The sequence below is a fragment of the Falco naumanni genome, chromosome 8 (assembly GCF_017639655.2).
Source record: "Falco naumanni isolate bFalNau1 chromosome 8, bFalNau1.pat, whole genome shotgun sequence".
Lineage (NCBI taxonomy): Eukaryota > Metazoa > Chordata > Aves > Falconiformes > Falconidae > Falco > Falco naumanni.
This window is the reverse complement of record NC_054061.1, coordinates 9,038,730-9,054,032: the sequence shown is the minus strand read 5'-3', so window position 1 is coordinate 9,054,032 and position 15,303 is coordinate 9,038,730. Positions and strand designations below refer to the sequence as shown.

The window sequence follows — 15,303 nt, the reverse complement described above, 5'->3', positions numbered from 1 at the left end:
GGAAATCAGAAGCAATCGCTATAGGAGTGGGAGTAGCTTTCATTTCTTTCCTGAGGGAGAGCACTGATCTTTTGAGAGGAAAAAAGGATGGATATGTTTTTATACAAACTGATCAAACTACTTCTCATTCTAAACGAATACAAGACTGACTGAAAGTCTCAGGTGTACTAATTTTCTTCAGCTAAGTCATCCAAGTGTACACTATGAAGCCAGCAGCTAATAAAATAGTTATCCAGGAACATCAGAAGGCATTTTCCTTCCCTGACAGGCCTTTACTTCTACCAGCTAAGAGCAAGAGCACTTACAGTGACATCTAAAAGGACTTGTAAACATCACGAGACAAGCCATCTCTGATATTCCTCCACTAAAGCGGGCCTTACTCCTGCACCCCCAGGAAGCTAACAAGGATAACCGAGCCTCCTACCATCCCTGCCTCAAAAGGGGAAATTTGTTTGCTTGTTTTTTCTCCCACTGGGTTTCCTCTACAAAATTTTAGAGGCAGGATCAAACATGTCAGTTATTAGGGACGGAGTCTGGCAGAGACTCCTGGTGCATAGTTCACATGCTGTGAAATGCTCACAACCCAACGGAGGCTGCACTTCAGAACCAGCTCTGCATACTCCCCCTTCACCTATAGAATACAAATGCCCAGTGCTGGCCAAATTATGCCGAAGCGTACAGGCTAGAAAGCAACCTCCCATTTCAAGGAGTTACCACCAAGTAATGCCTCCCTCCTCTTTCTTTGCCTGTTCTCACACTTTCAGCATGCCATGAAAGCCTACAGTCGGGAAAACATACAGAGTTATACTTACAGTAGATTACGCACATTTTTTTTCCATCAAGGTAAGTCTTCATCAAGTGCACTGATCCTGCAGTGCCCACTTGGAGGACCACCACCGGACTGCCTCGGCTACCTCTTCTCAAGTGGCTTCTTTTTTTTTTTTTCGGCCCAGGCTGCTAATGGATAAAATGCAGCAAAGGATGCTCTTACATAGAAAACTTGTGGAGAAAAACCTTACTACCATGCAGCAATGGATACTTTTTCCTGGTGATACATGGGCAACACCTGACAGAAAAAGCTGTGATTTTTAAAACGTTGTTTTTACTTTCCAAGGAAATTTTAATTGCTTTACTTACATCCAGCTGTTGCCAGTTTCATCTTAGGTTGCAAGACAGAACAGAAGAAAAGGTATGTAAACTCCTGAAAATGGGTGCACCCTCCTAATGACAGTGGCTCTTTAAAGCACTTTTTAGGTATGAAATGAACATTACTGGCTACATGAAAAATGCAGTACTTTAAAAAAAAAAAAGGTTGCAATAATGTTTATCTGAAGGTGAGACACAGGCACTGCTGAAAAAAAACTCTGACCAAGCTAAAGTTTCTAAATGAAAACTTGGGCACATTCTTAATTTTTGGCCCAAGCATACCCTACCAGAGTATTAGTATTTTATTAATATTTTTATTAATATTAATGAAATCAAAACATTGATACTAATATTTTCGGTAAATTAAAAAACTAAGCTTGGACTCTATCCTCCTTTGCTAGACTTGTAGCTCATTAGCTAGAAGGACATTACTAAGATTTTAGGTCTCCCCCCTTGAGTTCCTATTGCAGCTGGCTGCCCCTGTCTTCCTCTGTCCACCTAGTCACACCTCACCACTACGTATGCTGCAGCATCTTGAAAAATATAGGGCAGCCCATCACAGACCCTTGTATTTGTCATCTTCTAATGGGTGAGGATAATAATGCCAAGCAAACTTTTCCTGGAAGTTAATGCTGTAGACAATAGGACTGTAGACTGGTGTTGCTTCTCTAGAAACTCTCACTGTAAAGTTAAGACTGTTGATACTCAAGTCTGCAAACAGCCACACCTCTTGCAGCTCCGTTTTTGGTGCATGCTTAATTCACTTTTGAGTTTACACCCACCTACCATCAAGCCTCCAAACTGGGAGAATTAGCTTTGAAATTACTATCTCACTCTAGGAAGATCATCTTCCTTCACTAGAAGAAGAGAAGTATTTCTTTATCCTCTCTCCCTCCAGTTGTGGCTTCATGTATTTCCATTTGGGCATCTTGATAATATCTGTAGGAATAGCTATTTTTGGTTTGCAATACACAATTAAGAAATCCACAAATTCTGTAATAGCTTAGTTTTCCAATATTATTTCTAGTAAGTGTTAGCCTTTCATAAAGCAAAGACTGTCTTAGGATTGCTATAGTATGAACTTCAAATTTTTAAGCCAGTACCAAGAAGCAAAAGCATGAAGTTAAATAGCTCTGGGCTGCAGAAGACGCATATTTCAGCATTTGATTTACACTTTGCAATGCAGGCAGGAGAGAAAACATCTTCATATTAATTTGCAGTATTTTGCAGTTATGCCCTGAGGCAGACACTAGCATGTAACTCCACAGCTTCTGAGGAAAGAGCTCGGCTGGCTGAAGGAATCACTGCATCACTGCTACTGCTGCTGCGCTGCCTCTCAAAGGGTGTAGTACTGTGCCTTCCAATTTTATCCAGTTGCAGAGCCTACAGTTTAAGATGGTGATTATAATTCTGATCTGTTTAATCAAATATAGAAGTTTGCCTGGAGATATGCATCTTCAGAAACTCTGTTTTCACAGTTTTCTGTCCCTGCTGCCTTTCCATTTGCTTTCAAGATTCTGGATTAAATCGGTTTCCACCTGTCTCATTTAGGTCAGTGCCAGTAAGCAACAGAAAGGGAAGCACAGGCAGCATGTTGGACTGAATGTCAAATTCAACAAAAATCAGACATCTTTTTTCTTTGCTTCTCTTTTCCTGGACACTTCTTCACCCACAGTGATTCATAGGTGCAAGTGGGTTACTGCAACAGCAAACTAGGGAAACCTAGCACCGCGGAAAGGAAAATAAGTAAAAAAGGAATTAAAGTTTTTTTAAAAAAAATCAGTTTACTCCAATCGACCCAAGATAAATCATTTTTCTGATCAAGTAATTCCAAAAGTCTGCAGAGTAGTATGAAAATCAAGAATAGCCAAAGGCTATAAATTAAACTATTTATTGGATGCAAAACTGGATGGAGTAACATTCCTTAGGAAGGGGGGAAAAACAGCAGGCAGTCAAGCCTACTCCTGCCAAGAGACATCGCCCTGCTTCCCAATGACACAGAAGGGAAAGCTGCATCAGAAAAAATGAATCCAGAAACTGAAGGACAAGAAGCAGATGGAAAACAGTACTCACCAACTACTGCAATAATCACCTGGTGAGGTTATGTTAAGTACCTGCCTCTAAATCAGAAAAAAAAAAAAAATCCAGGCAATTAACAAGCTGGGTAAGTCAGTTGAGAGAAGGAACTAAACACACACTTTTTTACAAGCTCCTTTTTTCCCCTTTGACCTTATCTATTCTACTACCACAGCCCTGTTTAAGAAGTGTTCAGTAAAACCTGTGCTGAAGAGTTTCCCAAGAAATAATCCCAGCCACGACAGCCATAACTAGGGTAACAATGCAGCACTCAGCCTGATTCTCCCTCCCAGTTTCCCTGCATCCCCACAGCACAGCAAGGTTTTATGCTGCGGTTCCATGAAAACCTCATTCAGACTATCTGCAAATGTCCCTAGAATTCTATCACCATACAAATAAAATTGCTACTCCTAAAGTAACCATGAGACTTGGCTCCCTGCTGAACTGTGTTGGCAATGAAAAGATACATGACGACACCATGAGATGTATCTGTAACATCACATTCCAAGACTACTCCGTTACATCATTTCTGCAGCATTTCACCAGTTTCATTATTATTCTTAAAGAATTCTCAAATTATCACAATACTTCTTCAAAGGTAGTTCAGAAAACTGTTCCTTGTACTAATTCAGTACCTCACCATAAACACGCTACAGGAATCACTGCTGAGCACCAGGCTGAACAACGTCCTGGGAATTCTGGACAGGTTGCAACCAGTGTGTTGATCCTTTCCACAGAGTTCTTTGTATTTGGCCCAAAGCTTTTTCACGCTCCCACAGCTCTGTTTCTTGAGACTGCCTCCTGCTCCTATTCTTCATGCTTTAGCATAATAGCTCCAGGTATCTACCCTCATACCATCTTTGTGACACTGGAGCAACGGAGGAATGACTAGGAGCAGACAGCCTTTTGAACAAAGAACCTGGATTTTATGCTAAGTTTGGAAAAGGAAAACATGGAAAGAAATAACCAGAAACAATCAAAAACCCAAAGCTCATTTGTTTCCAAGGGTTGGGGTTTTTTTTGGTTTTGTTTTTGTTAAACAGATTTACAATGAATACTGAAGTGAGGTAGGAGACTTCTATTCAGAATGTCACATTTGATTTTATTTAAAGAGAAACTTTGAAGTATTAAACATGCAAGTGACAACACATACAGGATCACTTGCTTAGTCACAATCATGATGCTTGAAAGAGACGAAAATCACAAATGCTATGCTTGAAAGAGACAAAATTTGTAAAACAGCATTTTGATAATAGACTTTAAAAAGATACAATTTTAGAAAAAAGGAAAAGGAAGACATTTTGGAAGATCTGAAATTGTAGAAGAGGCTATATTTAGGAAGCAGCTTGGTAATAATAAGAGGTGGATAGGGAAGTAGGAAACAAAGAATCACCGAATAAGCCATTAAATCTAAATTGGAAGAGAGAATTTTAACCAACTCTACAGGTAAGACAACAACGAAAATAGAGGAGGACCAGTTTAATAATGAGGTAGAGCAAAAAAAGTAGACAAACTGTATAGTTCTTAACTAGGTTTGTTGACCGAGGTGATGGTTCTGGAAGAACAGGTCAGTGATGATATAAAAATCAAGGCACAAATGCAAGTCTAAGCACCAGCATTTTTCATAAAACATGAAAAAAGAAACTTGTAGATGTGAAGCAACAAACACCTGCAAGGTTTCAGAGAAAAACTTCTGATGAAAGGAAACACTGGGACTTCTAGTAGCAACTGAGGACTCAGCAAAGTGTCAACTGACAAGGAAAGAGGGCAGTACAGCCACAAAAACATCCCTGGTAGTCGTATCTTATTTAATGCACAAGGCAGTATAAACTAGGCTGACAAAGAGAATTAAGAATATGAGGTAAAGAAAAGCAAGAATTCAATTAGATGTCATAGTACGTAGGCTTGAGTGGAGATCTGACACCCTTTGGTCCAGTGTAAAGGAAGGAGGAGAGGTCAAAACCAGTAGCCTTTGGCATGAATGGAAAAGGCAGAGGTAAGTCATCCCAAGCAACTGAAATAAAAACCAAATGGTCAGAAAGCAGAGTGGGAAAAACAATGCACAACCAAAAACATAAAAAAATACTCGCTTGCAATAAAAGCTGCTGAGATGTCAGGAGCAGAAATAAGCTCCTTGTTTCTAGCTTCACATGTTTCTAACAATTGGTGAGGGTTCTGGTCAGTTGGCAACCACATGAAAAGCCAACCAGGCAAGGTTCAGAGAGCCAGGACAACTGGAGGTGTATTCAATAACAATCTCCCTAAACCAGATTTAGAATGTCCTGAGGAGACAAAGCACTGACAGAAGGGGGGGAACGGAAGAACTGTAGCCCACATGAACACAAACAAGAACAGCACAAAAGGAGAGGAAACAAGAACCTCCAAGAGAAGAACTTTTTCAGTGCCTAGTCTCAGTTCACAGTAGGAAGGGATTACAGCAATAAAGCTATGTATGATATGTAGGTAAGAAACTGTAGAAACTCTTTTCCTTTTTCTTTTTTTTCCTTTTTTCTTTTTTTTTTCCATACCCTTCATGAAACTGTTTTGCCTCAACAGTATTTTTTATTCTGAGGCATTTCTGTCCCAAGCTGAACTTGGGTTTGCAGCTCAGTGGCTGAGCTGAACAGCCATCCAAGCCCCATGTCATCTGAAATGCTGACATAAAAGTTTCAGGCTCCCCCAGAGGCATACAGCTGCTTTGTTTGTCCAGAACTCCTGCTAAACCATTTCTGTAATTCACCCAAACAACAGACATACCCTAACGACTAGCAAGCAGTATGTTGCATTTGCAGAACAGAAATATATGTCAGTGAGACCACAGTCACTCAGTTTGAGGACTTATGACCTCTATATGCAATACAAGACCTGCTATAAAGCAATCTCCCAACTTCACCTTAAACACAGGGCGCTGCTGCAAAGCATAAGGTAGTTGAGATGAATACAGGAATAGCAGCATGCAATCTACTGTCCTTCGACAACTAAGGGAACAGACTAGATAATATAACAGCTTCATTTACCCCCAAACTTCTGCATGCAGTTCTCTTGGAAAGCAGTTTATACCTGCAGAAGCCTGGCCTGATCTACAATAGCTGTAACAACCTTGCTAAAATAAAACTACTAATGAGCTGAGTTTGACTTCTATAATTCAAAAGATTTTTTTAGGCACACCTCCAAAGCTCAGTTCAACTGGAATTAGATGACACATCATTCATATGGATAGGAAAGACCCATGAAGATTTCTGCTCCATGAGAACTGCTGGAGACACAGCACCTCTAGTTTCAACACAGGGAACTTGAAAGGCGCTTAGATACAGTACAGTTGTGCTCAGCACAAACACTTCAATCCGAGAAGAAAAACTACATCTTTGCAAACTTCGCTATTTCACTAAGTAGCAAATTGGTGAAATATTAAAGTACAATTTTCCATCTGCATCCACAACATTCACAGATAATATGGAGGTCCCTGGATCAGCTACATTAGCTGCTTGCTGGTGACACAGGGCTAAAGCACAGCGTTACAACAGAAGCCTAAGCTTTGATACTGAAAACAAATTAAAATCCTGCCATCGTTCACACAAACAGAGCAGTTTTCAATTAAGAGGTTGTCTATCACACAGGGCATTACAGAGCTAACTACGAAGAACAGGCTAACAGCCATCAGTAGTATGTCACTCCACCTTTTTATGGGCTACTTCAAAATGACTATCAGAATTATGTCTGGAGAAGAGGACATCCATGTAACAACAGCAGATAAACTGCTGGTTTCATTTTCAATCTTCTCTTGAGATTATTCAGAACATGCAAAATAGCATTTATGATTCATTTCAAGTGGAGATCTAATCTTAAAACTCCTTAAACATGTGCCACAATTAGCTCCTATAACAGAGTACACCAAAATTCTCTTCCAGCCCTTTCCATTTAGCTTCTATTTAAGGAGCAGAGGGACTGTGCTTACCTCCCTCATCTCACAGAAACAACTGTGTTGCTGACCTTGTCCTGAGACCCCTGACAGAGATCTAAGGAGGCTGCTTTGGCATCAAGCTCAGGGTGCTCCACTTAGAATTATTTCCCTTGTTTGGCAAGGGGAAACCAGTCACAGTACCATCATACTTAATGAGAACGCTAAATAGCAATGAGAGCTACAGCGGCAATTCATGCTATCAAATAAATACACTGACAAAGGCTCAGCCACGTCAATGTGCTAAGTGCACAAGCAAGACATTCTCTCCTCGAATAAAAATCTGGTTAATGTGACGTGTGAACACCTGCTGATAATCCACTTTGGGCCGCCTTTTTCTCTGTGAACGGCTTCTTGCATGGGTACCACCAGCAGTGGCACCCTCTGCGTGGGCAGTCCTGCTACCCACATCAGCTTCACCTCTGGCAGCCAGATGCAAACTGTCACCTGGCATCTTCTTTTCTCCAGCTCTGCCCAAGCGCTTCTGCTTCTCGCGCTCATCTTCTGCTCTCCCTCGTCCCGATCCAATTTTCAATCCCAGCGTCTGAGAGTCATTTGTCAAGGCTAGCTCCTCTGAGACAGTCTTTGAGTCAGCTCCCTTCTTTACTGAGGACTCCTGCAGTTTGAGTCTGTCAAACAGCTGTAAAAGAACATTTGTGTATATGACCACATTCATAAAACAAGAGAGGCTGCTTGTTCAGCATTTCTACATGGTATTTATGTGTACGATCTCAAATCGGAGCTCACAACACACAATTAGTGAAGAATCTTTACCAGCAATAAAGACGAGGTTTTCTTGCCAAGTCAAACAGCAACATAAGGTGAACGGATCTCTTGCATGCACATGAGTATCTTTACGTGAGCACCACGGAATTTAATTTGGACAGCAATACTGATGTGCAGTAGCATTTAACTTTGGTCAGGAACAACAGAGAGCTACCGAGTTTCTCTGTTAGCTCACTCTCCCCCAGCGCTCCTGTAATGTTATCAGATAGTATTAGAGATATTTCCATCCATGTGTCCTCAGGCAGGACATGAATCCCTAAGATAAGGGGCCTCAATCAGCAAAGAGTGCATACTGAAAAAATGATGGAACTTTTATGTTCCCCAAAACAAACTAAAAGATGCCATGCGGGTATTCTGGGAGATGAGCAGACCACAAACAATAGAAAAATAATAAATCTAGAGAAGCAGATCCAAAGCACTGTATGAACTCATTAATCTAAGAATATATGGTGCTGAAACTGGAAAAAAACTGCTTTTACTCTGGCAGCAGGCAAGCTTTTATGAAATACTGACAAATGAAAAGGATTCTTGGTTATCCTGTGTCTTCCCAGCAACAGGATGGAAAGCCAATGCCTGTAAGAGTGGGCTAAAGGAACAATGATGGAAAGCCAATGCCTGTAAGAGTGGGCTAAAGGAACAATGACAACTTGATAATTTTTAACTAATCTTTAAAAAAGGAAGGGTGGGATCTATCAGAAAAGAGATTTAAATGGCAGGAATTTGAAAGCAAATGCCTCACAATGAAACTGCTTAAAAGTTTTTGTGATGCTTCTCTGATGTTCAGAAGGCCCAGAGCCATGCCATTCAACAGGGGCAGCCCTGTCACTATTTTTTCCCCCCCTTCATTGTTCAGAAGTTCATCTATCATCTCCTCAGTTCTCAACTTCATAAACATCTTTATTCGCAGCTGGATCCTAGAGAGTGTCTTGCTTTGGAGCAACATGCAGAATCTTGGGCTTCACAGCACCTAGACTAGAAGTTCAAGTGACCAAACAGATGTACCGTTTTGTTGGCTGGAGACGAAGACTGTTGCTCCATGAACATTAGTATCAGAGTTATGCACTGCCAGATCACCTGGCAGACAAATGTGGACCAGATCAGTCATGGGTGCAAAAATTGCACAGAACAAGTAAGTCAAAAACCACAGTGACCTTACAGAAGGTCACCATATTGCACTCAGCAGCGTCAGCAACGATGATCTGACATTAGAAACTCAAGTGGAACTTCTGTAACACTGAACTATGGCCATAGTACTTTCAAAAATGTCAGAAAACTGTTTGTGTGTCCGTGTCCCCCCCCCCCCCCAGTTCAAGCCATTTTAGATTCATCTGTAATAAAAGGAGATAAAATATTTCAAATGTAAATATAGTTTTCCAATCGATGCTCCCCTTGTAGTACTTTGAAAAAGGAGATACCAAAAAAGATAAAAAGAAAACTGGAGATGTTTACCTACCCGGGTTAGGGTGAGCTGAGGTTCTGCATAGAAAGCTTTGCCCATTACTGGTTTCCTGTATGTCTCATCCACATCTGTAAGGGCCTAGAATACGATAAAAGAAATGGAAAGTTCAAAATTAAAGTCTGAAGCAGCTTTGGACCAGCTTTGTGTCACAGTATCAGGAAATTATGTTCTATCTGAGAAAAACTCCATCCTAGGAACAAGCTGTGCTTTGGAGCTGGCTTCTTAATCATCCAAGCCATACTGAGGTATAAAAGCAACAGCAAAGCCTAGAATCCATTCTGCATTACTTGCAAAATCTTCGTGAGCCTTACCTGCAAAATCCCTCACACTGTCCCCATTTCCAAACTTTTTACACCTCCAGGCTCACAAATATTTAAAAGCTGCTTTTCCATCCACTGTCTTTAAGATCTTCATGAAGTAGAACACAGGGGGAAAAAATCTTTTGTCAGTGACATCCCAGTGGTATGTTAGTGAAAGAAAACAGAGAAGCGGCTACCACTGTAAGACGACTGGGTGTTGCAGAGAAAGCTTTGAAAGCTTCTGATATTCCTCATATTCCACCTTTCTGGGTTCTTTAGAAAAAAACTTTGAAGATGCTGAGAACTCTTCAAAGCTTCTCTCTCACCTAAAACCTCTCTAAGATGGCTAGGTACCTCTCAGATGTACCAATCCCAACACCAAGAACCACTTAGCCTGAAACCCAGCACTCAGTGCCAGAGCAAATGCTTTATGAAACACCATACCACGTCAGTTTTCTCAAAATACGATTTGCTTAAACCTGTTGCAAATTTCAAGTTTTTGATATAGCAGTTATAAATTAAGGGCTGAAACAATAATTACCATATTCCAGAACTTGTCAAATGCAACCAAAAACCCTGTGCAGACTCCACGAAGCCCTTTGAAAGTGCGGATATGGACATTGATTTTTACACCATCTCGGACACAGCGATGAAGTTCCCCCAGTGGGCTGCCTTCATGGACTAAAACAGAAAGAGTACATCACCAGTCTTCAACAAAATACATGTAAATATACAAATATAATAAAATATGTAGAAATCTACTCTACATAGAAGTATGGCAGATCTTGGTATAACACTTGTGTTCACAGCAAAAGAAATGAGAAGCCCCAGAGCACTGTAATGCACTGCAGTTGTCATTACTGGACCACCAAAACTCTTCATGTAACGGGGACAGCAAAGACTTGAAAAAAATATGAAGGTTTTGCTTTACATAACCCACAGCCAAACCAGCCTTAGCCAAAAATCTTTTTGCTCCATTAAAAAAACATACTAAGTAATGCTAATCTTAAATAAAAGTGGTTCATAGGTAACCGAAAGCCCACAAAGACAGAGAAAGTTTCATGGAAAAGACAAATGGATTAGTTTTGATCTGTTAATAAAGTATTATCAGATGCATTCCTTTTCCTTGCAAGATTTCTGAAACAATGAATGGCTCAAGTTCTTCGACCAGCTAAACTGGATCAGTTTAAATTTATGAAAATCCATTGCTTCAGTTAAACTCTCAGCAGCTAGCTGAACGTCCTTGAAAGACGTACAGGTCTTTGGCAAAAAGAAAGAAGGTGACTATAAGCAGCAGCCACCAATGAAACCACGCTAAAGCACAGAATAATAATGCTTTTAGTCAGGGCAAAACCAAAGGAATTCAGTAAAACATACAGCTTACCTGGTACACACAAGCCTTACCTACACACTAGAGATCTTTGCAAATGTAAATTATCTAGAGGGGTAGATATTATTTACTTTACAACTTCCAGCCGCACCAGGATGAAGCCATTCCAGTGATAAATTACAGCTACTCGTTCGCTTGGGCAAACACAGCCCCAGGATTACTGTACAATTCCTACTAAGAGTCAGGGAAAAATAATGGTCTAAATTCTCACACTGTTCTTGATATTAATAAAATATCTGGGTCAGAGATGATCTCGTGCCTTGGGCTTTAGGAACTATGTATTCAAGGTTTGATTTGCACACCAGAAAATGCATCCTGTGAGTGTAAAATGTTACCATGTGACAGCTGATCTGCAGTATTTGGCTGCATGGTAATTCTTAGCCACAGCAGGGAAATCTAAAGCAGTTTCCTCTGAATTAACCTATCATGTTTATTTTTTGAGATCCGTTGTCTCCTTGCCAGCCCTCTGCAGCTGGACAGCTGGAGAAAATTGCTTTCAGACAGAGCGTAAGCTGTCTCAGTACCTCCCAGCTTTGCTTATGGGGGTCTGTTCAGGAGTCCCTCTGCTTCCTGCAGCCGAACTGATGATGAACTTACGTTCTGAAGTCACAAATCCATCATGGGGAACCACAGATGACACTATCACTATATCAGATTGATGTTTTTAATCAGATAACAGTCGTTTTTCTAACCAACCCTAATAATTTACAGGATCGTTTCAGATTTTTGGTTTGTTTTTTTTTTTTTTTTTTTTTTTTTTTTTTAGATTCCGGTGTTGCCTTCACATACAAACTTTATTTACATCTTCTTATAAAAATCCAAGTACAATCTTTATTTCTGACTATGCCTTTGCTTGCTGGCACCCCTTTAGGCCTGGCAGAAAACACTACTTTACAGCTCTACCACACCTAGACAACCCATGCTTTTTCCACTTTTCCGTGCTGCATAAGACTCCGGCTTCACCAGGGCAAACCTCCAGCTTCACCTGATGCTGCTAAGTATTAGCATCAATTTTTCAATCTGTAGAGAAAATAGTTACCTAGTTGGTTTTGTACTCAAAATCCAATCCCTATTTATATAAAATAACCACATACTTAATGCCAGGATTCATAAGAATGACATTAAGAAAGTGGTTTTCCACTGTAACCCAGAGGGCAAGTACCCCAGGAGAGAGAAAATAAAGATTCCAACTCTGATTAAGTTCAAGTCCCTATCCTCAGGGCAGCCTTAAACGGCAAAATTAAAAAACAAGAGCAAAAGCAAGTTAGAAGAGTGGAAATACTTCAGAACACCATCAAACGCCTTTCTAACCAGCCTGTGGTAACCACTTGCACATGAGTTCTCTGCCCCTTGGTAAATGCAAAGTAATTAGAACTAGCTTCTCCTGAACTGATCCAAACCAAGCACTGCTAAAGTAGCTTCCTTCTTACTTTGATGGCAACATGAAATCACCCCTCATGACAGGCAAAATTTTAGCTCCATTTTACATTTCTGACCCACTGAATTTAAGGAACACGTCATACCTTGTCACAGCTATCTAGGAGCACAGCATCACAACTGCTGGACGCAGCAAACCACGTATCACAGTTGCCTTCAGAGGCAGCTACCGCCTTCACATCGAAGCTTCAAACGCTGGCCCACCTGCAGTGCAGACAGCCCCCCCCCGTTTACAGGGAAAGCACACGATTTTGGCTATAAGCTACTCTTAAAATTCTCCAGACTGCTGAATAGCACTTTCTGTGTCAGTTGTGCCAGTCTTCTTCAAAGTCCGCGCTGTCCAGCCTTAGAAGTATGGATATTAAATACATGCCCTTAGTGAAAGCGTGTGATTTATTTGCTAGACCATCACTAAAGTTAAGTCTTACAGAGAGGTTTTTTTTTTCCAATTTCCATCACAGTGTTCTAAATACAGATGCTTTCTATTAAGATCTTAAATCAATATTTAAGGTCAGTTCTGTTGGAAATCCTAAGGCAAGAGAACCTTTGCATTTGTGCAGAACGCGAAGGTGACATGATATTGAAGATCATGCACCACCTACAGCAACAAATGCATTGCTTTGGTGTCTAAGCAAGAAAAAAGTCCTGCTTTGGGCATTCACAATGGAATGTTTTGGGCCTTGCCTTTTTATAAAAAGAACATTAAGGTGATGCTGGTGATTAGAAGAGACGCTGTGATTCCAAAAAACACACAGTACTTGTAATTAAGTGTGCTGAAGTTACAACTCATTTGATAGCAATGCCATTTGATTCTTGGTGTAGGTGCGTAAGTTGCACCCCTTCACGGTGAGGGGCTACTACTCTGATACTTACACCGTAGGCATAAATGCATGCAAGAAACGCACATCATCATCACAGCTGATGAATTTAGCAACATCACAGCTGCCTGCCACCTCATTCCACTGTTCTACCATCAGGTTACTCGAAACCCACGCCTGTATTTATGCCCCCAGGGTGTAGGGTTAGTGACAAGGTACAGCCGTGCGTTACAGCCTCATGCTGCGGTTGTGATTTAACTACAAGCGGCACCGGCTCCAATCTGCTTCCCGGTTTAAAACCAGCTGCAGTTTCTCATCCTTTTTTCTTCAAAATCAAGAGGGTGAACATCACCGAGTAACAGGAGGCCACCACCGTGGGGCCACCGCCGTACCGCCACCAGCGCCAGCTCTCCGTGAGCAGCAATGGCAGAGGCCGGGCCCCCTCACCTGCCACCCGAGGGCCGCCTCCACCCCAGCTCTGCCAGCCCCCGCCGGCACCTACAGCCCCCCGCCCCCCAGCGCCCCCCGGCCGCCGCCGGGCCCGGCCCGCAGCCCTCGCCCCCCCTCAGCCCCCCCCCGGCCCAGGCTGCGCCCTCAGGCCTCGCCGCAGCCCCCCGGCTCGGCCCCCGCTCCCTCAGGCCGCCCGCGCTCTTACGGGGCATCCGGGTGAGGACGTTCCGCGGCGGCCGCCGGCGCCGGGCCGCGCCGCCCTCGGCCGCCTCCTGCTCGGGGCCCGCGTTCACCATGAGGCTGCGGAGGCGCTGTATGCGCTCGGGGTCGGCGGCGGGCGGCCCGCGGCGGGCGGCGCGGGAGGCGGGCGGGCCGCGACGGGAGGGAGCGGCGCGGCGGCCGCGCGGGCGGAGCAGGCCGCGCTGGAAGCTCTCGTACTCGGCCAGGTTGTTGAAGCAGGGCGCGGCGGGGAAGGGCAGCGGCGTGCGGGCGGAGTACAGCGCCAGCAGCGGATCGAACCGGCTGGAGCTCACGTCCAGGCGGCTGGGGCTGGGGGAGCGCTCGGGCCCGGGCCGGCGGCGGGGGCCCCGCTGCTCCGCGCCGCCCGCAGCCCCCTCGGCCTCCTCCATGCCGGGCTGCGGGCCGCGGCCCCGCCCGCCGCCGCTAGGGGCCGCTGCCGCCCCGCCCAGGCCCTGGCGGCGAGGGGGAGGCACCGCCGGCGGCCCGGGGGCTCGGGCTGCGCCGTCCCCGCGGCTTCCCTGCCGTGCCGTGCCCTCCGCCAACTGCCGGTGCGGCCGCCCCGCCCCGCCGGTCCGGGGTGCGCCCCGCCACCTGCCCCGGGCAGGCGAAAGGCACCTGGGCAAAAGGCGGCTGCAGGAGAATTGGCATTTTAATCTTTAAGAGGCTGTAACAGCGCAGGCACACTCCTCCGAAGAAAACCGAGGCAGCGTGCGTGAGCACTGTGAGGGTCTGTACCGTAACCGATGCCACCGCCCACCGTTAGTCTTCCACAAACATCTTCCCGTTCCAGCAGCATGGCAGAGGAAACCCGCACTCCTGCCTGGCGCCGCAGGACAGGGCCCCTGCAGCCGCAGAAGCAGCTGTGAGCAGCGGCAGGGGCCGCAGGTGGAGCTGTGTGTGCCGCTAACGCCAGCTTGTTCTTCAAGCTTGGGAAGATTGATTTTCGCCCTACAGCTACAAAGTTGTATGACTTTATGCATGAGGATACCCCAGGCACTTTCTTTCTCTAGCACTTTTGTTAGTACAAATTAAAGGCCATGGCTGTACAGACAATGCCTACCTTGGTTCCAAAGTCTGCATCCATCTGTAAAGAGGTATGTTTAATTACTACATATTGCTGTAGGATGAGTCAATTAGAAGACTCTGAGGACAAAACCTACTACAAACCCCTTTTTTATACACACACAAGGTACATACACTGTAGAATGTATCTATTTATGTATCAGGTAGTCATAACATACAAT

At 43.7% G+C, this 15,303-nt stretch overlaps 1 protein-coding gene across 1 annotated transcript; it reads right to left on the bottom strand.

Moving 5' to 3' along the window:
- Positions 1-946: 946 nt before the first annotated feature.
- Positions 947-14,472, bottom strand: LSM11 (LSM11, U7 small nuclear RNA associated). Its single transcript, XM_040603746.1, has 4 exons — positions 14,025-14,472; positions 10,266-10,405; positions 9,420-9,503; positions 947-7,820 (listed from the first exon to the last, which is right to left on the bottom strand). The coding sequence occupies exons 1-4, from the start codon at positions 14,446-14,448 to the stop codon at positions 7,416-7,418; spliced, it is 1,053 nt and encodes a 350-aa protein (XP_040459680.1). The 5' UTR covers positions 14,449-14,472; the 3' UTR covers positions 947-7,415.
- Positions 14,473-15,303: the final 831 nt, after the last annotated feature.

Excerpts from the sequence above, each read along its gene's own strand:
- LSM11 (XM_040603746.1), bottom strand. The coding sequence starts at position 14,448 with ATGGAGGAGGCCGAGGGGGCTGCGGGCGGCGCGGAGCAGCGGGGCCCC. Across the intron at positions 10,406-14,024 it reads CGTCCTCACCCGGATGCCCC|TCCATGAAGGCAGCCCACTG; the intron begins GTAAGAGCGCGG and ends TTTCTGTTTTAG. Across the intron at positions 9,504-10,265 it reads TTGACAAGTTCTGGAATATG|GCCCTTACAGATGTGGATGA; the intron begins GTAATTATTGTT and ends ATCGTATTCTAG.